General features: G+C 34.1%; 1 protein-coding gene across 2 annotated transcripts in view; it reads right to left on the reverse strand.

Moving 5' to 3' along the window:
* LOC114331254 (sex determination protein fruitless) overlaps positions 1-27,012 on the reverse strand; it is a 261,981-nt gene that overhangs the window by 102,500 nt on the left and 132,469 nt on the right. Inside the window, exon 5 of one of the 2 annotated variants that reach the window (XM_028280756.2) lies at positions 13,238-14,140. The exons of the other annotated variant lie outside the window; for it this stretch is intronic. Coding sequence (XP_028136557.1) covers positions 13,836-14,140 — 305 coding nt within the window. The 3' untranslated portion in view covers positions 13,238-13,835. Of the gene's footprint in view, positions 1-13,237; positions 14,141-27,012 lie in introns of those variants that run through there. 2 annotated transcript variants of the gene reach the window in all.

Below are 27,012 nucleotides of genomic sequence, written 5' to 3' on the forward strand. Positions count from 1 at the left end.
TCAACACCCTGCTTTTTGCCAGACTTCCTATATATTAAGTAAATATACCAGCAATTTCAATAGAATCAAAAAGTTAAATTGCAAGTAACAGTTTACACTACACTCAATTTATCTATTAAAAGGCCGCAAAAATACCTTCAATACAAGGTACCGTATAAAATTCGAGAGTCTAAATCTTAAAATTAGTAATATTTTACAAGATAGGTCCTAACTACAAAATATATATTAATAAAAATTGAGATAAGAAATGAGGTAATACACAATAAAACAATTGCACTTAAATATTAAACAAACTAGTTAGTTTGGCAATAGACAATAATGCAGACTGAGAAAATGTCATTTTACAAAATGAAATGTCAACTTGAACTGCTTGTAAAAATAAGTGATTGCATTTATTTTAATCTATTTAGATGATTCCTTGCACCTTATACTTTAAGTATTAATGAATAATTTCAAAACTGTAAAAAAAATTTAACACTAAAAATTTAATGATTTCTTATAATCTACTAGTCAAAATAAATGTTTCGATATTGCTCGTCCGCTATAACTTTTCCCATGCGTCACGATTAATTTTCAAACAAATTAAGTCAAAACATAAAGTGAAACGAACGTCGATGTGTATATACATTTTGTATACTGTATACTATATACTACACACATCGGCGTACGTTTCACTTTCTGTTTTGACTTAATTTGTTTGAAAATGAATCGTGACGCATGGGAAATTCAAGCATGTGAAATGAGATATTTACGATATAACCGGGAACCGGGGTGACCAAATGTGATCGAATAAGAAACGAAGAAATACGTTGAAAGGTGCGGTATCGGAATGATCTTAGACAGACTTGAAACGAAACAGTTATCGTGGTTCGGAAATATGGCGAGAATGAGTAAAGTTAGAACTGTAGAGAGGGTATGGAAAGCTGCATCCGACAAAAAACGAAGAAGAGACAGGCCAGCAAGAACATGGAACGCGATAATTGGAAAAAGTTTGCGCAAAAAATAAATATTGAGGGGGGAGGGAGAGAAGTAGAGAGATTAGCTGCTGACCGAAAGGCATGGAGACAACAGGACGGCTTAAGTAAGTATGTAATGGCACGGAAAGGTTGGAATGTTTAAGCAACAAAACCATTTCCAGGAGGACTGGAAAACCTGTCAATGAAGACGAAAACTACCAATAGAGGAGAAGTACCATTTCTTTTATTTTAATAAAGAAATCAAGACTTTAAATAAAATTTTGGATGCAGTGAAATAAGATACCTATTGGAAAATTAAGAATAGGCATTGTAATATTCTAGAAAATTTAACTGTGGGTAAAACAATCAAGGCTCAATTAATAGAAAGAGATGAAATAATATGTAACATACGAAAATATTTGGAACAAGCTCTCAAAAGAAACTGACAAGGGAAACAATTGACGAAATGTATAAAACATATAATTAATAGTTCAAAATGGGGAACTTAAAAAAACGTACAAGTAATTCTTATTAGCTTGAAGGGAAACGGCAGTACATTAAATTTTTCCATTTCCCATATTTATCCAGTTTTCTTTTGTTTCCTTCGCCGTTTAATTTGTCAACTAATGTTGATCGAAGATCGAAAATTGTTTTTCTCCAAATGCGCTATTTTTCCAAACTCATCTATTTTATGCAGCTTTCAAAAATATACTAATGGGTGCATCACACTAAAATTTTACATGTAGGCCTAAAAAAGGTCAGACTTTCTAGAACTAATGTTTTTTTGGAGATCGCAGCGCCCTCATCAGTGAAGGCGGTTACTTATTAGATCACTTAGTATCTATGAAATTAAAAAGATTCTATTTTTAATTAATAAAATAACAGAAGTAAAAAGAAAAATAGTAAAAATTAAAATTTGGTTCAGGTTTTATTTATTAGTTTTTTTGCCAAAATAAGAAACAAAACATCAATTTGTCGCACTTGGTAATTATTGATGTCCAGTTGATATTATTATATTAAATTCATATTATTACTGCTCATCATTAAATATGATGTAAACTATATGGGGCTACAAGAAAAAAATGTACCTTTTCTTTAGGAATAAACATTATATTTAAAACAAAAATTTTGATTTACTACGTACGTTGATGGTAGCTAGTTTTCTAAATATGTTAATGACTCACTAAAAAATGACACGACAAAAATCAAAACACCTATTTGTTTGGATTCACTGTAAATTAATAGGCCCACAAAAATTGTAAGAATCACCTAAATACAAATAATGATAAATCACTGATTTTCGCAAGAAGTAAAAAAAATCGAATACAATAATCTTACTACCGTCTCTTATTTTAAAGTATGTAACTGACGGACGGTAAAAGCTTCAAATTTCTTTTCTATATCTACCTATACGAAATAAGTGTTGTTCGTCTTTATAAAAGAGTAAATTTTTTTTAATTGGGTCAAACTCCAAAAAACATCACAGATTTTTTCTATTCTTAGGTTATAGTAAGCTTCAATGTGTTAGACACAAATATATTCATATAGATGATTGCACTCAAAAGTTTCACCGTTAGACTAGAATAAGAAAAATGTTTTTCAATTACAATTTTTCTGCCTCGTTCGATCATGTAAAAATATATTTGTGTGCCAATTTTAAATTATAGTTCGGGAGGTAGCGTTCAAAGTTACGAATGTATTTGATCTCACTTTGGTTTAGTTGAAAACGATTCGTCCTGAACGTCAGATGATTCAGCATTGCAGGAGACAACAGCGGGAAAAGGCAAAATATATTACAAAAAGTACTGTGAAAGTATTTCCAATAGAATGCAAAATGTTAACGGATCGACTTTTCATCTTAATAAAGTCAAGAGTATTGTATCAAAGTCAGAATATAAGACCATTAATCGAGAGATGGAAGGTGTTCTCTTCAACACTTCTACTGTCACGATTTAATATGTTTATAGCACTTTATATAGTTGGTTCGCTAAACTCAGACACAACTGGCTAATGATTTTAGTATGTAATTTTTATGATTTTTGCCAATTTTGCCAAAATTGGCAAAATTACTAAATATTCAGTAATTTATTAACTATTTAGTAATTATTTTTTTGCCAATTTTACCAAATTGGTACAAGGTGTGAACCATAGCACAAAGATACTAGAATATTTTGAGATGTGGGTTAAGAAGACGGAGGCAAATTTTGAACGTCTCATGGATTGACCGAGTTAAAAAGTAACAAGTGCTAGGATAAAGAGATAAAGAAACATGTGTAGACCGTGACTTTGAAGTATTTCACCTTGAAGAAAATTACGATACATTTCGTGACCAAATTGGTAAAGTAGCGAATGTGCATATTCACTACTTTACAGGAGAGCTAAAAAACACTTTGGGATTTGACTAAAAATCAGTTTTTAATGTCATGTGTCTTTAAACACCTGATCTGGAAACCTTAAAAAAATGCCTAAAGAAGGTTAATAATGAAAATAGGCTAAGTAACCATAATTACTGAAAAAGTCACATTCGTTAGTTTACCTAAGTGACTATTGTTAGAATGTTAAATGTTAGGCTATAAAAAATAGCGAATCTGCATTTGTGTTACAGGAGAATGTACTTATGTATCACCTATTGATTGGTTTCCTCAGGATGTTATTGAACAGAATAGAGAACTTTAAGATTGAACAAAATTTAATGAAACGCTAAACTACTTAATAATTTTGCTTTAAATTTAGAAGATTAATGGTTTAGTTGTTTGATTCGCTCTCAGATTTTTCAGAGGCATCTGGCTCTGGAAGGGCATCTGGTACAGTGTCCTCGGAGGGAAGATTTGTGTAGAAATCATGGTAAACAAGTGGTATTTTGAAGGTCTTTTGGTTTTCTGGTAGCAATTGGGAACCTCGATTTGTAAGGCTTTATTGAAAAATTATTAGAAGAAGGTCTTCCCCGTTTGTTTTTGATCTCTTTTGCAATGTACTACACAAAAGGTGCGTCATCTGAGTAATCCGTCCTCAGGAATACAGCATATGGATTAGTTGACAGGTACTTAAACCAAATGGCTTTTTTTAAAGGTAAGTGGTTACATTTTTTATTGCCACTGTTAGGGTCCTCAAAAGCAATCTTATCAGTACAGAAATCAATGAAGTCATCATGGCAGAAAGGTATTATTTGAAATTGTGATGGCTTACTTCTAGCAGTGCGAATTGTTTGGCACCACCTCTCCGGAATAAAAATTGGGATATTTTTACTTTGCTGTTCTATTTTGGCATGAATAGAGTCACACTCCATTTGGCTATGACTAGGTTCAATAAACATGTGATCAATTTGTTTGATCGAGGGGTGCTCCTTAACAACATTCATACACATGGCAATCAATTTGGAATTTTTTTGCTGCCTTTCGCAACTATCTGACATCATTCTGACAAATTATATATTGGTTTGGCCCATCAAATAAGTATAAATGCATGTCGATATCTCTATACTGCCCCGATTTCCTTCTGCCTCATCCCAAACACAACAGATAACACTGACATCCTTAAGATTGTAAATGGTAAGGTTGTATACAGCTAACTTTCTGACGTAGAAGAATAGTCCACTAGCCCCTTTTGGTGTGTTCAGAATGGCTTTGAGATCCGATTGTATTGCCAAAACACTTTCTTGGCCCTTTGTATTCGGTTTGTCTTGATCTCTAATATATTAATGCTTATAAAGGTTCAGTACTTATAGACCTTCGTCATTTACTTCCTTTCAGTACTGCAAAACTCCAATTATGTAAACTGACGAATATGCCACTTTCGTTATTTCGACGTTTTGTAATGATTGTTATACACTTTGGTTAAAGTGCGAATGTGGTACATTCGCTTGTTTAGCGTTGTGAATAGTAGTAGGTGTAGATTCGTTAAACTAAAAATAGTTGACAATGACGTAAATAATGGACCTGCACATTCGCTGTTTTACTGAAGTATACATCTTCGCAAGCCACAGCTGTTTAGTGTATTAGCTCAGATACATCAGTTTTGCACATTCGCTACTTTACCAGTTTGGTCACGATTTGACGTTTTCATATTATGTTTATTGTTTGTATTTATTTTATTCTCATTAATTATCGTAGATCATCTAGAAATGCTACAAGAAAATAGTTTCAGAACAAAAAACTCACAAATTAGCGACAGATAATAAAATATTATTTAACCAGATATTTAAATCAGTTCTACTCAGGGAGTAAAGCGAATGGCACAGTAAATACGGACTCCTCAAAGTACTGCATCAGCATCTTAACAAATTGACGAATTTAAGTACCTACATATTACATAACGACAAAAAGAGAAGTTTGGTCTCTTCAAACAGGTTTAAGTATGTGAGTGGAAAGTCTCTGTAGTGCTTTATTAGACAAGACACATTTAGGACACCACTGGGTAATCACTTCAAAGACTTTGACGGTAGTAGTGTGTAACAATCAATGTTGCTCTTATTTCTAGAAAGAAGAGCAATCGAAAGAGAGATAAAGTATTTCTATAAAGAGGAATAAATAGTTTATTTTTCAAGCATTATTGTCATCCTTTTCGAGCTTAGTCATCATACTTTTTACCTTAGCTTACTTATTCAAATGTTTTCTTTTTAATTTATTTTGCGTTTGCCAACTTCAAGCTCTAAGCAGTGACGAATTTCCGCTGATCACTCATGTTTAATGTTAGTGAGACGAAATCATTAGCAAAAATGGAACGCAAACTCACGGACTATTATATCTATAGTATTATATCCATAGCTTTCTCTCATAGGTACAACCTCGAGTATTTCAACACAAACTTTACAATCATTTAAAAAAATTTGTTCGTAGGAAGTGAAATATTGTGCATGTTTTGTAAAAAAGTTAGATCAGCAAATATAAACCGAATATAGAAGAAGATTTAAGCAAAGGGGTTCGAAGTTATGAGAAAAATATAGTAATTTTTAATGCTACAAGATTTTTTATCGCAAATAATTATATTTTTTGTTGTTATGATATTAAAAATGATTCTAATTTAGATTTTGAATAAGGCGTACTAAAATGTTTCCTTTCGTATTGTACTATTTGATATCATTTATATTATACAATGTTCTTGAAATCGGTATACAGGGTGTTTCATTAAGAATTTTCTATATCGTAATTGGAGAAACCTTAGCACAAAATACGAAGATTTAATCCAAAACACTTAAATAAAATATTATTCTTTACCGAGATGCAGAGTGTTTTATTACAAATATTCTAAAATGATTTTAGCCCATTGTTAAAGCACCTTTTAATATTTTTTGTTCAAACTTGACACACAGTTTACACATGTTAGGATACTTTAACTAATAGTGCTAAAAGATAGTTTTCCTCAGTTACCAGAGGCGTCCCGTAGGGTTATATACTTCATATTCGCCCCTTTTCCCTCCTTACAATCTACGCCACTGTCGTAATAATCATTTTAGCACGTTTTTTTTTATTCTTCGGTACTTTTTACGTAAATATCATCCTTTAGTTTTCAAGTTATTTGCGTTTCAATGTAACGGATTCAATAAGATTATGTATTTTAAACACATGATCTTATTGAATGTAATTTAAAATACATACAGTGGGAAAAATGAAAGAATACCCATGAACGATCATATCAATCACTTATTTTGTATTTGCTGTCTTTTTCTATAAATAACAAACGTTTGTTATAGAAAAAGATAGCAAATACAAATGAAGTAATTGATGTGATCGTTCATGGGTATCCGCTCCGAGCTTCGATGGTATCGCCACCTACCTACAGGATTACTAGTTTAACTTTTACCGGAAATTTTCTGGAAAGAAAAAAGTGTTGCCTATAACTCTGCGAGTTTCGCTGGTATGGCTGCTATCGCCATCTAACGGTTTACTAGTGTTCCTATTTCGGCCGGAATTTTAAAGAGGACAGTAGAAAAGCAAATAATAGTTGTTTCAAACTTATTATTTAATTCTTATCGTGTAATATTTACAAAGTAAAGAAGTAATTGGATTGTAATCGATAAATTAATAGCAGTAAGTACAGAATTTATTATTCATTATGATTATTTTTAAGATTTTGCTTATCGTTTTGACGTTTATATTGACAACTAATATTAGAAAAAATGTATTCTGCAAAAAAGTATAATAATTTAATATAATTATAGTATAATACTTCTTAAATATTAACTTATGAATGACAGTTAACGGCATCCTACGTTTGCTGTGATTGGTCGTTATCTTCACGCATTCAAATTTTGTTTCAGGATTGGATTGTAAAATTGAAACCGTAAAAATTCGAGAGTGTGCTAACTGATCCTTTAGCTCAAATTTTTCTACCGTTTTAAAATTAAAATTGTGTTTACTTACTTTTTTCTAATTCATCAATCCATTTTTGTCGTTGAATCACCTTATGCTTAGCGACAGGAAAGTTGTAGAATACACAGTTACTATTGTAACCAGTATTTCGACACTCTTTAATACAACAACTTTCGTGAGACATTTAAAAGCTATAATATGCAACTCTTAATGCAGAACGTCAAAAAGCAAATTTCCAGTAAAGGTTTACAAACTTGTCACTACTGGCGCTCGCGAATTTTTAATTATCCCCTCTACCTACGAGCTCACAGCGTATAGGGCTTTTCATCGACTGTCATTTGTTTCGAGCTTCTGTCAAATGTCGTATAATCCGTGTATAACATTAATATACATGGATTATACGACATATGACAGAAGCTCGAAACAAATGACTGTGAATGAAAAGCCCTATTCTTTCATTTTTCCGACTGTAGTCTTATGAAATCTATTATCTTTAAACCCAAATAACTTGAAAACTACTTACTCTATCGCAATGAGACACAAGGATGATATTTATGTAAAAAGTAACATGTAATAAAAAAACATGCTGAAATGATTACTACGACAGTAGCGTAGATTGTAAGGGGGAAAGGGAGCAAAAATGAAGTACATATCCCTACAGCACGCCTCTGGTAACAGCGGAAAACTATCTTTTAACACTAATTAGAGTATCCTAACATGTGTAAACTGTTTGTCAAGTTTGAACAAAAAATATTGGAAGGTGTTAAAACAATGGGCTAAAATCATTTTAAAATATTTGTAATAAAACACTCTGTATCTCGGTAAGGAAGAATATTTTATTTAAGTGTTTGGGGTTAAATCTTCGTATTTTGTGCTAAGGTTTCCCCAGTTACGATATGGACAATTCTTAATGAAACACCTTGTATCATTTATGTTCACAAGAAGCGCTATTACAACCCAAAGACAAATTGAAAAATTTAATTTTCGTCGTGACCTCAGGGCGAAGAGACGCAAAGTGAGAAGGAATAATATGCACAATTCACATTGAATGGCTGTCACCATAGATACTGTAGGTACAGTCTCAGGAAAAAATATATACATTTAAGGATAAAGGTAATAGTACAATAGCAATAATTGGCAGTGACGCTTTCATTGAAACATTTAAATATAAATATTTTATTTATGTGGGATGGTGCCACAATGGATTGTAATTGGGAATATTTTTAAGAGAATTACAAGACATTTTCAATTTGTTTTTGAGGTTTCCAATTCTGAAATTGTTTTCAAAAACTTTTTATAAATTAAGAAATTATGTTAACCTGTGATTTTTTATCAATTAGCGCTTTATGGCGGCCAATTACACAGTTGATTTACTTGGACCCGAACTTGTAGGAAATACAGTTTGAGTTGAAATTCTAAGGGGGTGAGGTCCCTTCGGATTAATATCAAATTCTGATTTTTGTGTGCTTAGGTAGTTAGTTGTATAAGATGTGTATCCCACCTTCTATTAATACGATAATTTTGGTATATTATTATAGCTGACTTTTTCTTTCAGTATAGGTAACTATCTATCTTACTAAATGAAGAAAAATGTGTAACAAATCCATCAACAACATAATATAGCAGGCTCTGATTGATATTGAAAGGAAAAGTCAGCTATAAGACATTAACATTAATGGATTAATAAACTGTCAGACACATCATCTACAACTAATCACATGAGCACATAAAAACCAGAATTTGATATCAGTCCGAGGGACATCACCCTCAGAATTTCAACTATAAATACAGCTTTTTCCTATAACATCGAGGCCAAGTAAGCCAACAGTCAAATTGGCTGCAACAAAGCACTAATTCATAAAAATTGCAGGTTAGCATAATTTCTGAATTTATAAAAAGTTTTTGGACGCGAATTCTGGATTGGAAATCGAAAGGTCAAAAAACAAATAAATCAAAGTCAAACATATAAAACAACGCTTAAATTAAATTTACTATACTAATTGGGAAATAAGCCACAATTTAACTTAAAAAATCATTTTATTGGCGTATTTTGATAACGACGTCTGAAGTGGAAGCGTCGAAACGTCAATAAAATCATTTTTCAAGTTAAATTGTGGCTTATTTCCCAATAAGAATAGTAAATTACATAGAAGACCTGTCTTGAATTAGCACGCCAGATAAAAATAAATAAAAATTTATTTAAAATTTAGCAAATTGTAATTGAATAAACTGACCATAAAATTGGTCTAGTAGTCTAGTTGGTAAAGTTTGTCTGTTATTTATTTTTGAAGAACAAGTCATATCGGTTGAAGTGTGCATATATTTTAAAAGTTATATTATAAAATTCGAATATTTATTTAATCTTTGATAGCTTTGAATAAGCAGATTTATTATTGGAAATAACTTCACAACTTTTGAAATATGCAGTGGATAACATTTTAACAATTTCTCTACAGTTATGATCAATTTGAGAAAAGTATCCAAAATCTATTTTAAATTCTGAAGAGAATCTACAAAAACATTTACTGTATTTTAACAAAACCATACCTTAACGTTTTGTGAAATGTAATGTAATTCGATCGAGTTATTTTAAATTAAATCCAATTTTGATTAGAACGGATTCTGTAGAATAATACGGCAATCAAAAATCTTGCAGCAACTTGGCACATGTTTTGGTTTCTTCAGAACAATATTATGAACCCGTTTCATTTATGTAACAAATGTGGTCACAATGTCGATTTATCCCAACATTCCAGAGTTTACAATATTGAAAATAATTTTATGATGATTGGCTATTGAATTGTTCTCATGTTAAAATAGATGTTCCTGAATGTACTGAAAATTTATTACGCTATTTAAGTAACTTGAAGGATCGAGTTGAATGGAGTATTCTTGTTAAATTACAAAAATGGTGGTCTTTTAAAATATATAAAAAGTATTATATACAATATGATAAATACATTTTTATACTATTTTCTTCTGTTAACACACCATTTTATAATTTTTACAATATACCGTTGTATTAAACAGTATTTGATCTAAAAATATTTGCGCTGTATGGTTTTAAATATTAATTCATTTAGAATTTTTTTGAAATGTTTAAAAATTTTGAAATTTAGGCAACTACCTTTAGTCATAAAAACTAAGTGAAAATAAACTGTACCTAATAACTTCTTTCTTATTTAACAGTGGATGAAGCCATATATAATATTGATTGCTGCTATTCGGCAATCTTTCTGAACCACGCTCAAATATTAATCACGACCTTTACATCTCCTTTATAGACCTATATATAACAAAGCCTTCGATAAGATAAGATTTTTAATGAAAATTATTAGGTATGCTGATCACACCGTCATAATAGCCGATAACCTAGAAACAATTAATAATGAATAACATATAAGATACTATAAGACACTAAAGAATATGGACTCTTCCTCGACATAAAAAATTTGAATTGAAAAAAAAATGTAACTCTTTTTAACAGATATTTGACGTTGGCCACAAAAGGAGAAAAATAGGACAGGAGTGTGGGAAGAAAATTAATATACTTGCTGAAAACCCTAAGAGCTTGGTACAGTTGTTGCAACTCAAAATAACTCTTTAGAGCAAGTGCTTCGAAAGTTACACTAGTCATCATTGCCAAGTTCCGCGAGATAATGTTTGAAGAAGAAAAATGAACGGAGTAACTTACTGGTGTTGATTTTTTTTTTAAATATACAAGAAGCATTTGAAGAATGATCACGAAAACAATCAGTAATAGAAAAAATGAAGAACCACTACAAATTTGACGAAGAAAGAATTTCACCTTGTACAATACATCAACCTGAGTCACGTAATGTGGATATTTCATGTAATGCAGTGGAAGAACCGGTATCAACAAGAGTGACACTTACGGCAGCTAGTGAAGAGAAAAACTATAACTAGACGACATAAGCTTTGCCATATGGAATGAACGTGCTCTGAATATAGAAGACTGGAAGAAAGTTCTGGAGCTTGCCACGGCTCACAATGGGTTATAGAGCAAGAAAATAAAAATAAAAATGAACTTCAGCAAACTAACCATGTACATATATTATACGAGACACGATAACATGGAAATATATAAAGTAAGCGAAGAAAAAAATACTAAAAAGGCTGCTTTTCTGTTGTCCTTTGACTAGCAACCACTACCATTTAATTCAATCTAGGTGTATTTGGTGTATATTAACGATTATAAAATGCATTTTAAACAAAAAAGCAGGAAATTAAGTAAAACTTAGATATTTGTGAAGAAGAGTACAACAAATTGAAGCTGTTGAAGCTACGAGTAAAACACCCATATTCTTGCAAAGAAAACTCAAAGTGTGTATTTTAATTTAACAATACTAATAAGACATCCTAAATTGATTACATGTAGCACATATCCAAACTAAAATGTTCTTTTTGGTAAAGATGGGTTTTATTGTCGGTGAATACAGCTCTTTCACAATCACTATTTATTTACTTTACTTAATGGGGAAAATACATATCTAATTGAAAATAGGTACGTTTATGTTGACGCTGCGATTTCTTGAGAGAATAATTTTCGAAGTGCAAATCACAAACATCAAAAGAAACGTATCTTCAATTAAAATTATTGTTAATTCCCATTAATTATAGTAGATAAAATAGAAATGACACTAGAAACATTATTTCAAATATAGCAGTTGCCTATACTTGTTCAACAATAAGAAAACTCACTAAGTTATCAGTTCAATACTTCGAAATAGCGAAGGTGACATATATTATGTATTGAAGATCTGTTACCAAATACAAAGTCCAAGACATCTGAATATGCATCAGAAAAAGGTTTAAGAGAAGAGATGTACTGAATTGAAGCATTATACGACCAAACTAAAACAAAATCCACAAGGAAAAGAAAATGTTTGAAAAAATCCTTTGTAAAAGGTATACAATTTTATTAAAATCCCTTTAAAGGGCTACATCACAACAAAACGTTTTCGACTTTTATAAAAAATCATCATCAGTGTTAGATCTAAAAATAAGTATAACCGATTTAATGAATGTAAAGTTGGTATTTAAATTTTGACTAAGGTTAGAGCAAGTTGGTTATACTTACAAACTGGATGCTAGCTGAGCCACCAAAGAAAAATATCCGGGTAAAAACCCTTTAAATATAACATAGATGCGTTAAAAGTGCATACTTTAATAAAATGCCTTATGATGGTCACATGGCAAATAGGATAGTGCCCTAAGGTAATGCATTGAAATTTCCCAACACGTGGGATCCAAATTGAGTTGTTTACATTCCAATGACTTAATGGCAACTAAATGCGAAATGAGTGATGTTTCTGAAAGATGTCAAAAGACAAACCGACAATGTGACGTAGAAGTTACCCTGTATTACCACAGCCAACTAATTGTAATAAAAGATTTTTTTTTTAATTTTCACAGTAATATCAAACATCAACAAAGTTGTGGGTACTTAAATGTAATTATAGCCACAACTTTGTTAATGTTTATTATTACTGTGAAAATTAAAAAAAAATTTAATTACAATTAGTTGGCTGTGGTAATACAGGGTAACTTCTAAGTCACGTTGTCAGTTTGTCTTTTGACATCTTTCAGAAACATCACTCATTTCGCATTTAGTTGCCATTAAGTCATTGGAATGTAAACAACTTAATTTGGATCCCACGTGTTGGGAAATTTCAACACATTACCTTAGGGCATTATCCTAGTTGCCATGTGACCATCATAAGGCATTTTATTAAAGTATGCACTTTTAACGCATATATGTTATATTTAAAGGGTTTTTACCCGGATATTTTTCTTTGGTGGCTCAGCTAGCATCCAGTTTGTAAGTATAACCAACTTGCTCTAACCTTAGTCAAAATTTAAATACCAACTTTACATTCATTAAATCGTTTATACTTATTTTTAGATCTAACACTGACGATGACTTTTTATAAAAATCGAAAACGTTTTGTTGTAATGTAGCCCTTAAAAGAGATTTTAATAAAAAAAAATTATACCTTTTACAAAGGATTTTTTCCAATTTTTTTTTCAAACTAAAACATTTCCGAGCCCAGACTAACAGTATGTTCTAAATAAGTCCTAGAACTCTTCATGGTGCTAACAAAAACACAAGTCTATCACTGAAACATCAGATAACAATTACTAAAACAAGATATTACTTTCAATAAACTATTAATTATAATCTAATTATCATCTGTTTGTTTTCCTTTTGACTAAAGGTAGGTTGACTTAATTGAAAAATTCGTATATGTGTAAGGGGTTTACTATTTTAGACCGATATGATTCCAATTCAAGTCAAGTCCATTTTTAGAGGAAACACTTTATATATACCTAAACGTTTACAAGTTTATGGACTTTGTTACCATATTGAAGATTTATCCTACGATTCTGAAGAAACCAAATCAAATCAATAAATAAAATATATAAAAAGTATAAAAAATCAAAATAAAAAAAACATAAAACCTACGTCTTCTGCGCTAAATGCCTAGCGCACACACCCCTGCTATGATTCGCACATAGCTCGATAGTAAAAATAGTAGTAAAGCCAAAATCAATCGGCCGGTGTGTCATTTGCTATGGCATTGGGCGGTTCGAATTTGGGCGGTTCAAATTTGGGCTGATCGAACTTCCTCGTATCGGGGTTGTAGCGCGGGTGCTTAAATTTGCAATGGGTTCGGAGATTGTCACTGCGTGTGTACGTGGCTCGGCATAGAGGGCACTCGAACCTGCCCGGGAAGTGCACGTGATAGTGGTTTCGGATGTGCGTCACTATTTTCCCACACAGCTTGCAACGGTGCAGGTTACAGCCACCCGGCAACTTGTCAAACGTTAGCCGCATGTGCCAGGTTTTTGAACCTGCAAAACGAGAAAAAATACTTTTACTTACAGTTCGGATCGTTTTATTAATGCTTTAGAATACGTTTTCTATTGACTTAAGCTCTCTCTTTTTCCCCAACTCTCTGATTGCGTATTTGCCAAAACCCCTTAATAACTAAATCCACAAGGAAAAAGAATTTCCTATAGTCGGATGTATCACACAAAATTCGTTAAAATCCTGTATAAAACGTATATTTATATAAAAAAGATCCCTTCGGATCGGGTTAAATCATAGAACGTCTTCGGGATACAATTCCATCATCGTAGCTGTTTACAGGTGTACATGCTTTGAGCCATCCTTTAATGGTATCAAATTCTTATAGTTACATTTATAGTATTATATTATATTATAGTATAAAATAATGTGATGTTTGAACTTTTCCTTGATTTTATATCGCGGCAACGGGCAACGCCCGTTGGAGAAGTCCTCCACATTGTGGGTTGCTGGTCTTAAGGATACAACCTCACAATAGGGACTCCCAGTTGCTATTTTTAGAGTCTAGATTGTGAGGTTTAGTGCATGCAGTGAGGATATTTTGCTCCGAATTCCATCCTACTGCATCAATTTACTCGATATTTTCACTGTAAGTAGGGAATGGCTCAAGAACCAAAGGAGCTTACCCTATATCATAAGGAGCTTTTATCTTAGGAGGTGGTTCCCACCCCTTCTCGGGGGTGGAAAATTTTTTGGTCAAAATAACCACGGAAGTGGCTAGATAACCTAATTCTAAGCAAAAACTGCCCTATAATTTTTTTTAACTCAATACTTTTTGAGTTATTCGTGGTTGAAAATTTGCCGTTTTCATTGAAAATTTACACCTTTTCAGGCGGTTTTTTGCAAACACATTAAATATTAGGCATCTAACGAAAAAAACTATATAAAAGATTTTTGTAGCTTATGAAAAATAAAAAAAATAATTTCTTCATAAATCTTTAGTTATAATACAAAAAGAGATATGGTATGTAGATGAAAAGAGATTTTTTTGTGCATGCTCAAATCGATGTATTCAAATTAAAATAACAGAGAAATGGTCTATTTTAGGGGTATAATGCTGCGAATACCTTTTGTAGTGCTTAAAAAGACCTTTAAAACGAGGACGCCTAATTGTCCATTACATTCAAACTAAACGAGATATAGTGCAAAAAAAATTGATGACTAATGTATTTTAAGAGAAATTGAGAAGTACATTGAACCCCTCACCCACCAGAATTTAAATGCATCGTTTTCCTTCTACAATCCCTTTTATTATAGTGTTACTTACATGTTCAAAAAGTTGGACGGGTTTAAAATTAATGGTTTTCGAAAAACATATGATCAAATTATAGAGCTCATTTTTAAATTTTCTTAAAAATCTTCCTTTTTCTCCATGTAACTCGAAAATGATAAGAGATACGAAAAAAGATACAGTACAAAAATGTAGGGTTTTTTCAGATAACAATTCTATTTTTTCTTTCATTACTGTATCTCTTTAAAAATGCGCTTTATAATTTGAACTTATTTTTTTCAAAAACCATGCATTTTAAACATGTTCAACTTTTTGAACATAATAATAACACTATAATAAACCGTCCGAAAAGGTGACATTTTGGCAAAATTTCCTCCACGAATAACTCAAAAAGTATTGAGTTTCCAAAATAAAATATATAGAACAGTTTTTGCTAAGAATTATTAGGTTATTATTAGGTTCTCTTCTTCTGTGGATATTTTGACCAAAAAATTTTCCACCCCCCCGAGAAGGGATGGGAACTACCCCCAAGATAAAAGCGCACGTCGGCATAGGGTAGATTTTGAATTAGGAGATAAGTAGAGGCTATTCCCAAAATTTCATTAAAATCCATGCATTAGGATAGAGTTCGGAGGTAATATCCTAGTTCAAACTTCACATATCATTTTATACAAAAATGTAACTTTATAACAAGTTTAAAAGGTTTTCACCCCGATATTTTGGTGGCTCAAAGCATGAATACTTACCTGTAAGCAGCATTGATGATGGAATTCTATTCCGAACACGTTGTGTGATGATCCCGAAAGGGTCTTTTTAATATAAAACTACCTTTTATACAGGATTTTAATTATTTTTTCCCTAATAACTCTTATTGTTAGTAATTTTTGTACATATTTACATATTTTTAATTTACAGAATCTCCAATACGAAAATAAATGAATCATTGATTTTTCCTCCAAAACCATGTAATGTACAATAATTGTACTAATTATTAGTCACTACTGATTTATGTTACTAGCTATCAGATATTAGTATTGTTGAGATATTAGTATTGTTGAAACAACCACCATGTTTTCCTGATATTAATACATTTTTCCAATTAGCGGTTCTTTTATTCGCCAAATTTTTGCAGAACTGAGTTAGAAAATCAATTTTTGGCGATCTTCACCAAATTAGTTATTATTTATTGCTTTAATGTTATGTTATGTTATGTTAAAATATCTGTTAAGGAACCACTAGGCGTACATTTTATTGTATTAATTTTTAAGAGTACGATTAAGGTATGACAACTCTTACAAAAACGTCCCTGGTCCTCCAAGTTTAGAGGATATAAAAATCTTCACCTGAAATGAACGAACTTTGTATCAAAGCCGAGTTTGTGAAGACCTTACCAAATAAAAGGCAGATTATTACAAAGAAGTGCGGTGGAGATGATGAGAAATACAAAAGACAGTAGACACCAAGATATATACAACAGCTGTCAAAATATCACACGAATTTGTAACTGCTTTCCAGAGTTCAAGGTAGAGCACGGCCAATAATCATTCACTTCAGACTCATCAGCCACAGACTAAGTATTCTAAGAACCATGTGAAAATTCTTCTTGGAGTTGACCGAGTGCAGTAATCGAAGAAATGCAAGAACAAAATAACCTGTTTTAGACAGAACTGGAATTTGTTTATGACACATGCCCCCTTATTTTTCTTTAGGTGCCATGTCCGTATTCTGGGCCTCATCACGTTTACAATTTCCTGAAATCTATCTCTATTGGCTGCTGCGCGAAATAATTCTTTTACTTTGGAACCACACCATTGTATAATATTACGCAGCCAAGAAAGTTTCCCTCGTCCAATCCATCTCTTCCCGTCCCCATCCCCTCTTTATGATGTTTATGAGCAGACGTTCTGAATTCATTATTTGAAGACCTGCTCTCTAAGTGACATTAAAATTTTATGAGTATTAACCTAAATGCCAAGATTGGTAAAAATACTTGTCAAGCACATATTGGCAAATTTAGCGCACATGTTACAAATGAAAATGGGAACTGATACTTCACAGCAGTAAGAGGTATGGTGATCGGTAACATCACAGCCGTAAGGGTAAGAACAGAACAAGTCGGTCGCGGTGGAGGTGGAGGTCGCGGTCGATATCCATGTAAAACAAACACATTGTAGTGAATGGAAGAGAACATAGCAAGTAAGTCGCGGTAGAGGTTTAGCGCGATGCCATCCAGGAGTTTTACATCGATGCTTTTGAAAATAAAGTGAGTTTGTTTTACATGGATGTCTACTGCGCGGCCTACAAGGATGATTCCCTGTGATTGGTCCGTTCGAAGCCAAGTTGTCATTACTTGCGCTATCTGAGTTGATACTTTTTATATAATCCCTTTTTTGTATTCAGTTTATTTTTGAATCTCTAAAGTAATTAAATTCAATAAATTTTTGAAATATGAAGGAGGATCTGATTATTTACAGCGGACATTCTATCATTATCATCACTTGATTGACACAACATCGCAAAAGCACAGTCTTTTTGCCATTCAAATTTCATTAAACTACTTCACTTGATAGTGGTTCTAGCTCGACTGACAGCGCAGGTGACCTCCTTGCTATGTGCTGTCGACATCGACTGTGACAACTAGTAGCATCCACCGCGACCTACACCTCCACCTCGACCCACTTGTTCTGTTCTTACCCTAAGAGGCATAGTGATGGGTAGCTTAACAGCCGTAAGCGGTGTGGTGATGGGTAGCACATATTTCACCCACCCGATAGTCTCACAAAACCAAATCGGCCACACTGTTATTTATGGTAGACGCTTTTCTAACCTTCTACATATCCATAGAGAATGGGGAGTTTTTGATAAATTTTGCCACCAGTAAAAACATGGTTATAAGTTCCACATGCTTCTCACATAAAGGCATACACAAAATGACATGGATTTCACCAGATGGAACCACAACCAATCAAATTGACCATGTGCTGATAGACAAAAGGGCAGCCAGTAGTATCTCCGATGTGAGAACACGACGAGGAGCATGCTGTGGATCAGACCATCTTTTAGTACAAACCAAATTTAGATGCAGAGTTAACAGCAAAAGAAACGAAAGACAACAAAGAACAAACTAACTGGACCTGGAAAAACTGAAGATTCAGGAATGTAAAGAGAAGTTCGAACAAGAAGTCGCAAATGAGTTAAGGACGCTAGAACTGCACTCCATAGAGGGCAAATGGACTAATATCAAAACAGCAGTACTGACAGCAGCAGCGTCCACCCTGGAAAACAAGAAAAAGTAGAGAAGAGCAGCATGGTTTGATGACGAGTGCAGACAAGCAATCGAGGAAAGAAATGAAGCACACAAATGTACATAACAAGAAGAACACGGGAAAGACGAACATTATTTGAAGTCGCAAGACGGAAAGCAGACAAGACATGTAGAAATAAAAAGAGAGCCTATGAAAATGGACAAATAGAAAAAATGGAAGAACATTTCAAAAACAACGAAATTAGAGGGGCTTACGAATACCTAAAAAAGATAAAAAGTGGGTATAAACCTCAAACAAGTCAATGTAAAGATGAAAGTGGGCAAATAATCAGTGGCCAACAGAAAGTCACAGAAACCTGGAAGCATTATTTTCAGACACTACTTGGAACTCAAGTAGACATGGAAGATGAAATGGGTATGATCTACGTAGAAGAGAATGGAGTAGAAGCTCCAACCATAGAGGAAGTTTTCGAAGCCATTAAGGCCCAGAAAAACAGTAAAGCTCCGGGAGTTGATGAAATACCAGCAGAACTATATAAGGTAGGCGGCGACCACCTAGCAAGTCACATCCACGCGCTCATCAGAGACGTATGGCAAGAAGAGAAAATACCCGACGACTGGAAGAAAAGTATAGTATGCCCGATCTATAAAAAAGGAGACAAACTCCAGTGCAAAAACTACCGTGGAATCTCTCTACTATGTACAGCATATAAAGTCCTCACGTATATTATAAACCAGCGGCTCCAACCACTAGCACAAAATATTATTGGAGAGTATCAGACGGGTTTCCGACGGGGAAGATCGACACTGGATCAAATATTCACAGTAAAACAGATCTTGAGCAAAGCATGGGAACACGATTTTGATGTTCACAACGTGTTTGTAGACTTCAAACAGGCATACGACTCAGTCAAAAGGAACAAACTATACTATATATTGGCTGAATTGGCAATACCACACAAGTTAATAAGACTCATTAAAGCCACAATGGATGAAACTCAGGCATGTGTACGAATACAAAACCACCGGACAGACTTTTTTAACATTTCGCAGGGACTAAAACAGGGAGATGGGCTGGCCCCAACATTGTTTAACCTGGCACTGGAGTATGCGGTTAGGCAAATGCAAACTGGACGAGGAAATCTACTGACCAACCGAACGGTTCACTTGCCGCTTATGCTGATGATATTAATATTATGAGTAGAACATCAACAGGAGCACAGGAAACATATGCAGAGTTAAAAACACAAACAAAAATGCTAGGTCTGGAAATTAACACAGAAAAAACAAAAATAATGACTCAGACGAGAAGAAATATAGTCCCAGAAAACATTATACATGAAGATAACATTGAAACGGTTGAAAAGTTTACATACCTGGGAGTAGAAATATATGCCGACGGATCAGAAGATGGAGAAATAAGGAAGAGAATAACGCAGGCAAACAGAGCTTATTTTGCCCTCTCCCATATATTTCGGTCAAAAAGTGTCCACCGAAATACAAAGATGAGAATCTATAAAACCTTAATTCGACCAATAACATGCTATGGCAGTGAAGTCTGGGTGCTGAAAGAAACATCCAAAAACAAACTCGACACATTCGAAAGGAAAGTACTTAGGAGAATACTAGGACCTGTGAGGGAAAACGGAATCTTCAGAAGTCGATACAACAACGAGCTTTATCAACTTTATAAGGAAACGCCCCTGTCAGACTTCATTAGATTACAAAGATTGCAATGGGCCGGACATGTGATAAGAATGGGAGAGGATAGGCTACCAAAACGAGCACTGAATGCTAGAATGCAAGGAAAGAGACCTGTTAGGAAGCCACGAAAGCGCTGGGAAGATACAGTAAACAGCGACGCACAAGCCCTTTTAGGAGTCCGTGTATGGAGAAGAGCAGCCACAGACAGACAAGGGTGGAGGCAAAAAATAAAGGAGGCCAAGGCTCAATTTGGGCTGTAGTGCCGTAGAAGAAGAAGAAGATCTGATTATTTACAGCGGACATTCTATCATTATCATCACTTGACTGACACAACATCGCAAAAGCACAGTCTTTTTGCCATTCAAATTTCATTAAACTACTTCACTTGATAGTGGTTCTAGCTCGATTGACAGCGCAGGTGACCTCCTTGCTATGTGCTGTCGACATCGACTGTGACAACTAGTAGCATCCACCGCGACCTACACCTCCACCTCGACCCACTTGTTCTGTTCTTACCCTAAGAGGTATGGAGATGGGTAGCTTGACAGCCGTAAGAGGCATCGTAATGGGTAGCTTAACAGCCGTAAGCGGTGTGGTGATGGGTAGCACATATTTCACCCACCCGATAGTCTCTCACAAAACCAAATCGGCCACACTGTTATTTATGGTAAACGCTTTTCTAACCTTCTACATATCCATAGTTATAGAGTCAACAACGCGGATTGAGACCACTATCTGGCAGCAATAACGTTACGGCCAAGAAAATCCCGTGCAAAGAATATGAAAGGTGTAAGAGCGAAGAGCTGCAAGACACATCTTCTAAAAGATGAACAAACGCTGGAACGATATCAACATCAGATCAGTGATCTCATAACGACTATGAATAGTTAGCATGAGCCCACAATAAACCAGGAATGGGATTCATGTAAAGAAATCGTAAAGCATGCAGCAAAAGATCCTAGGAAGGGAAGAATTGTCTGAAAGCACTCGTTAGTTTCACCGCTGAATGGGAATAAGTCAAAATACGGAAGAACCATATAGTCTTATTCAATAGAGGCAAACATATTGAATCTTATAAGGAGCTTAGAAGAGATGAAACATGGGAAATAAAAGGAAGTATAAGAATAAAATGCATGAAGAAGTGGAAAGTGGAAGCCCTAAGAAATCTGAAAAAAAAATATATAAAAATGGGAAGGAAATGTAATATCTCTTAAGAAGAAAATCGTAAGAGATGGAAGAAACAGCTATTGAAGGATTTGCTAAGAACTGACGATGATAATGCTCTAAATATGCAACTGAAGCTTGAATATTATGAACCTCTTTAAATACTACATATAATAAGTGTTAGAAGAGGCACAAAAGCGATAAATCCTTGTCGAACAACATAAAAAAGAAAGAGACAGAGAGAGAATAAGTAAAAAGTGAGAAACATGAAGAACGTTAGAAAGCTTAGATGTTCGGTCAATTGTTATTATTTGTAATTTATTAGCATAAATGTTAGTAATATTTTTAAAGGAAATTTAACAAAAACAGTTTTTAGAGGCTAAAAAGTTTCCAGATTATTTCTAGCAACATTTTCTGCCACTAGTCGAGTGAATTTGTCAAAAAGTAAATATTTATTAATCTCTTGTCTTTTTAATATCATCTATTTTCGATTTCTCTCGGATCCACCTTTAATACAAGCGTAATAATTCGGCAGCCACCCTATAATGAATCGCAGTCGTTAAAAAAAAAAAAAGAAAAAACGTAATCGATGAATTTAAGAACTCCGTGGCACTACGGGCTAGACAGAGTTATTATTGTGTAAAACATGGTGAAAAAATGTAAAGAAATTGAAAATTATAAACTGGAAGAATAAGATGAAATAAAAAGCAATGTAGAACAATACTGAACCAAGTCGTGGGTCTACTAGAATCACAGGGATAATCTATTAATATGACAGAAAGGTTTGACTGTAGATTATCAGCAGTAGATAAGACAGAACAAAGTTCATCAATATTAAGAGTATAGCAAAAATCACCGAAATCTATTAGGACGGACAACCGAAAATATAAAAACGAACAAATTCAACAAACAATTGAAGATAACAAGAACCAAAGTTCTAAGAAGACAATTAACAAATGGCAAAAAAGAAATAACGAAAGTAAAGGATAGAGATGGAAATATCATCATCAACAGAGATGAATTATTAAGGGTAGTAGAAGACTTCTATACAGAACTATACAACAGCCAACAAAACCATGATGAGCCATTAGAAGATTCAGGAAAAAGGTTAGTCAACCAAGGATCGGAATTGATGCCTGATATATCAACAGACGAAATCAGGAACGCATTGAGAAAAATGAAAAGAAATAAAGCTCCGGGAGAAGACAATATCGTTATAGAAGCCGTAAAGATTGGAGGAGACAGACTTTTAAACAACATAAAGGAATTGTTCAACTTATGTCTGCACCAAAGTGAAACACCTACAAGAGGGCACAGTGCACTTACCATCTTATTACACAAAAAGGACAATCCAACAGACCTCGAGAATTACCCTCCCATAAGCCTATTAGACCACCTCTACAAGTTATTCACAAGAATAATAACAAATAGACTGGAAACAAAATTGGATTTTTACCAACCTAGAGAACAGGCGGGTTTAAGGAATTACTTTGGCACTAACGACCACCTACACTGCATAAAAGGAATTATAGAAAAATTTATCGAATACAACCTACCATTGGTCCTTGCTTTCGTAGACTTTCGCAAAGCATTTGATACGATAGAAATTAACAGTATAATGAGAGCATTGGAGGACAGTCGTATAGATTATCGGTACTCCAAACTGATAGCGAACATACAATAATGCAACCATGACCGTCCGACTACACAAAGATACCAAATCTATAAAAATCAAAAGAGGAATTAGACAGGGAGACACGTTATCTCCCAAACTCATTACGGCAGTACTTGAACATGCTTTCAAACAATTTGAGTGGGACGCCAAAGGAATAAATGTCGACGGTGAAAGGCTCTCCCTCCTACGATTCGCAGACGACATAGTACTTATAACAGACAACTTAAAAGAGATTAGAACTATGCTTACTGAGTTAGATGCCGCCTGTAAAAAAGTTGGTTTAAACATAAATTTTGGAAAGACACAATACATGACAAACCTGGTACCAAGCGAAAATCCAAAAGTCGACGTCAACGAAATAGCATTGGTCCATAAATATAAATACTTAGGGCCTGAAATCCAAATTGCCAGGGACAATCAAACCGCTGAATTACAGAGAAGAATCACCTTAGCATGGGCCGCATATGGAGCTCTATCAGACATCTTCAAGAGCAATTTGCCAAATTATTTGAAAAGGAAGACGTTCAACCAATGTGTGCTTCCAGTCATGACTTACGGCGCCGAAACATTATCGTTAACCCAGACCACAGCAACGAAACTTGAAGTGGCCCAAAGAAGAATGGAACGGTCACTACTTGGACTGACTCTCAGAGACAGGGTCAGAAACGAAGAAATCAGAAGAAGGACAGGCGTCACAGATGTCATAGAGCGAGTTGCATGGCTGAAGTGGAATTGGGCGGGCCATGTAGCCAGAATGAAGGACGGGAGGTGGACCCTAAAAATTACAGTGTGGAGACCAAGAAAAGACAGAAGAAGTAGAGGTAGACCACCTACACGATGGACATACGACGTCAAAAGGATTGCTGGGAATTGGTTGCAGAAAGCCCAAGATCGACAAAACTGGAAGAAATTAGGGGAGGCCTATGTTCAACTTTGGATGCAGAAGGCTGGATGATGATGATGATGATGAAAAATCACCGTGCAGCGAATGGAACGAATAGCGAGACTGACCGTGGACTATTTTATTCTCTGAAAAAGTCAAGCTCACTGAGCAACTACCTAACACTTTCCAGTATTCAATAAATTGTATTACAAAATTTTGTTTGTAACGATATAGTGTTATTGAATAAAAAAGTAGCGGATGATTTTCATTTTAACATTTTTTTTTTCAAAGGACTTTGTAAAATAATAATACTGAATGTGCTGGTATGAATGCATATAAAAAGGTTTTTTTCCATATAATACCATTAACTGAAAATTACGATGAAAAGTCCATTATAAAAAGGATCTTTTGAATCGAAACAATATTGTATTTTAGAATTATTATTAAAGCCTTAACAGGATGAAAAAACGTGTTTAACTCTTTGTTTTCGCTTTTTTTATATATATTCAATGACATACAAAAAGTACGAACACTCATATAGTATTTCATTTTAATGCAATCTGGTTGGTTTTTCTTGGTAAAAACAATAAATGATTAGAATTTCAGCAATATCAGTTTATCATTTGTTTTTTATTCATTGTTTTTTCTAAATCTACTAACCACGAAAAATTTTAACTTTAAGTTTAGTATTTCTCCTTCGATAGATATACCTTCTATTGAATCTGAGAGCGCTTCTTTAATTAACACTTCACTATAGACATTGAAGAATAGTGGGGACAGCACACGCAACTATAGCAGACTCCTATCTGTATTTTGATATCGCTGGTGTCCTGATTGTCAACTCTTACCTTGGCAGTTTGATTCCAATATAGATTAGATATAATTTTCATATCAAAACTCGTCAATATTTTGATATTCAATATATTTGCATGCTTCTTGTTTGTAATGTTCTAATACTGCCTCCGTTCTAACGTTCTTTTATATATAAGATATCTATTGTTCTGTTTCAATTTTGCTTACATTTTTATATTTTGTGTTGTGTAGGTGTTATATGTTTTATTGCTATTGTTGGTATGTTTTCCTCTTCTCGTATGCCAAGTAGCTGATTTCGGTGTTGAACCTCTCTCTATTTACAATTGCGATGCAGCCCAAAGCGAGCCCTCCCAGATCCTCCTTACTATGTCTCCAACATTCTGGCTTCTAATGCGCCACTGAAGTGGCAACGTCCGCTGCCCTTCACCCTACCACATTTTCCGTGGTCTTCCTTTTGGTCTTGTGCCCTGCAATTTACTCTATTCTCATAGTTTTCGTTAATAGCTCCAAATATCTTGCTTAGGACTTTTCATTCAAGGACTTCCAGCTTTGTTTTGTGTGTGTTTCTGTCATTAAAATCAGCTGGAAAAAAGAAAAACAGTAAGGAAGACATGGATAAAACTACAAACAGACAAGAGTAAAAAGGAATACGACGACTGCCGAAAAGAAACAAGAAAAATAATACGCACAAAGAAAAGAAACTATGAACAGCAGAAGTATGAAGCTATGGAGAGAGACCGACCCAAACCAGGCTCCAGAGAATTCTATAAATCAATTTCCACTGAGAAAAGAGGTCTGAGATCTATAGAACCAATTCTATCCCTACAATGAGAGACAATCAAGGCCCTATAATAATCGACGATAAAGAACTAACTGAAGAATGGAAAGGGTATTTCAGGGACCTTCTAAACATCATACATGAAGAACATCACAAAGAAGAGATCTATAGTACAGCTGACATGCCCGTCAAAAATCCCTCTTTTGAAGAAACCCAAAAGGCCAAAACAGATCAACAATAGATCAACTATTCACGCCGAGACAGCTTCTTGAAAAGGGATGGGAGTATAACAGACCCATACACAATGTCTTCATAGACTTTCGACAGGCATATGATACCGTAGAAAGAAACCAAGTATGGAATGCCATGGCGGAGTTCTCAATACCAAAGAAACTCATTCAGATGACCAATGTATGTATGGAGGGTGGAATATCTAAAGTACGTATCAATAATAAACTGTTTGGCAGCTTTGAAATCAACAGTGGACTCAAACAGGGTGATGCGTTATCTCCACTACTTTTTAACTTTGTATTAGAGAAAGCCATGGGGTTGGACGAAATAAAACATAATTGCTATCGGTTCAAGGTCCCAAGCTATTACTAGCAGACGCAGATGACATTGATCTCGTTGAAGACTCCACCCTATCCATAAAAGAAATTTTCAACAAGCTGGAAGGAGCAACAAGTGAAGAAGGGCTGAAGATTAATGAAGAGAAGACGAAATATATGGTGTATAAATAGAACGACAAGAAGAGACACGATAGGACAAAATGTGACGGTTAACACCTTCAATTTCAAAAGAGTACAACGTTTTAAGTATCTGGGGGGCCGTAATCACAGCTGACAACGATGTTACTGAAGAAATAAAAGACAGAATCCAATCGGCAAATCGCTATCTATTCGCACTGGATAAGCTTATGAAATCAAAAAATCTTACAAAAAGTTCCAAGATCAAAATCTATAAATCCATCGTCAGACCTGTACTAACATATGTATGCTAAACCACTAATTTTTATAGTTCAGAGGGGATGTTGCAGTACCTGGAGCCCTTTTAATCCTTTGTGCTCGTATTGCTTGTTTGACCATATTATTATGGTCTTCATTTTCTTGCATCCTTGAAAGAGTTTGGAATTAGGCTTTTCTGATTGACTTTATTTCTCTTGGATCGCTGGTTATTTCTCCTCTTCTTGGCTATTTACTAATTCTGTAATTCTCTTCTATTTTCGGCATATTTTATCCGCCCTCTGTCTTGGTTCTTCGTAGATTGCTCTTCTTTCTCTCGTTCTCCTTTCATATATTTCTTGTGTGCTTGATTGCTTTTCTGTAGGGTCTTTTTACACTATT

The sequence above is a fragment of the Diabrotica virgifera genome, chromosome 8 (assembly GCF_917563875.1).
Source record: "Diabrotica virgifera virgifera chromosome 8, PGI_DIABVI_V3a".
Lineage (NCBI taxonomy): Eukaryota > Metazoa > Arthropoda > Insecta > Coleoptera > Chrysomelidae > Diabrotica > Diabrotica virgifera.